General features: G+C 69.0%; 1 protein-coding gene across 1 annotated transcript in view; it reads right to left on the reverse strand.

Moving 5' to 3' along the window:
• The window catches only part of Tp53inp2 (tumor protein p53 inducible nuclear protein 2), a 7,801-nt gene that overhangs the window by 3,061 nt on the left and 4,075 nt on the right, over positions 1-665 (reverse strand). The window contains 3 exon segments of the mRNA XM_033767125.1: position 1; positions 4-44; positions 489-657. The exon segment at position 1 is cut by the window's left edge and continues 3,061 nt beyond it. Coding sequence (XP_033623016.1) covers position 1; positions 4-44; positions 489-657 — 211 coding nt within the window.

Raw genomic sequence — 665 nt, forward strand, 5'->3', positions numbered from 1 at the left:
CGTGGTGGAGGGCCCGGAGCTCGCGGCGGGCTGGTGCCAACTCTCTGTAACGATGGGGGAGGAGGGTCGGTCAAGGAGGGACAGGACGCAGGGACCCTGGCATCTTCTGTCATGTCCTCCGCGCCCTTGCCTTGGCTCAGTGCCAGCTCTGCCGAGTGGCGCTTGACGCCCTTCCCCCAAGCCAACCTCAAGATGCCTCCTCGATTCTAGCCCTGGCCTGAGAGAAGTCTCGGGCCCCACTCCTCAGTCGGTATCAGCAGCCCCATCCTCTCATCGCCTTGCCCTCCAAATCCAACCCCCGCGGCCGCGCCCCCCCCGGCCCCGCCCCCGCCGCGAGACCACGCCTCTCAGAGGACGGCCCCGTCCGTAGACCCCGCCCAGTATCTCGAGGACACTCCCCTCAAAGCCCCACCCGGCGCTCCGTGCCTGGTTCCCACGGCCTTCGGCCCTGGACCCCAGGCTCCAGGTTCCGCCCTCGGCCCGCTCACCTGTCGCTGAGGTCGGCGTCAGGAAGGGCAGCGTCTGGGTGCGGGGAAGGCGGCCCAGGCTCTAGCACTATAGTGCTGCCGGTGACGTAAACGGACATACTGGGGTGCTCGATGAGAAGGTCCTCCAGGGGGCTGCTCTGGAGGCGGGCAGGCCCGAGGCCCGGCCCCTCTGCGGTG

The sequence above is a fragment of the Fukomys damarensis genome, unplaced genomic scaffold (genome assembly GCF_012274545.1).
Source record: "Fukomys damarensis isolate Sample0158 unplaced genomic scaffold, DMR_v1.0_HiC HiC_scaffold_22, whole genome shotgun sequence".
NCBI classification, from domain to species: domain Eukaryota; kingdom Metazoa; phylum Chordata; class Mammalia; order Rodentia; family Bathyergidae; genus Fukomys; species Fukomys damarensis.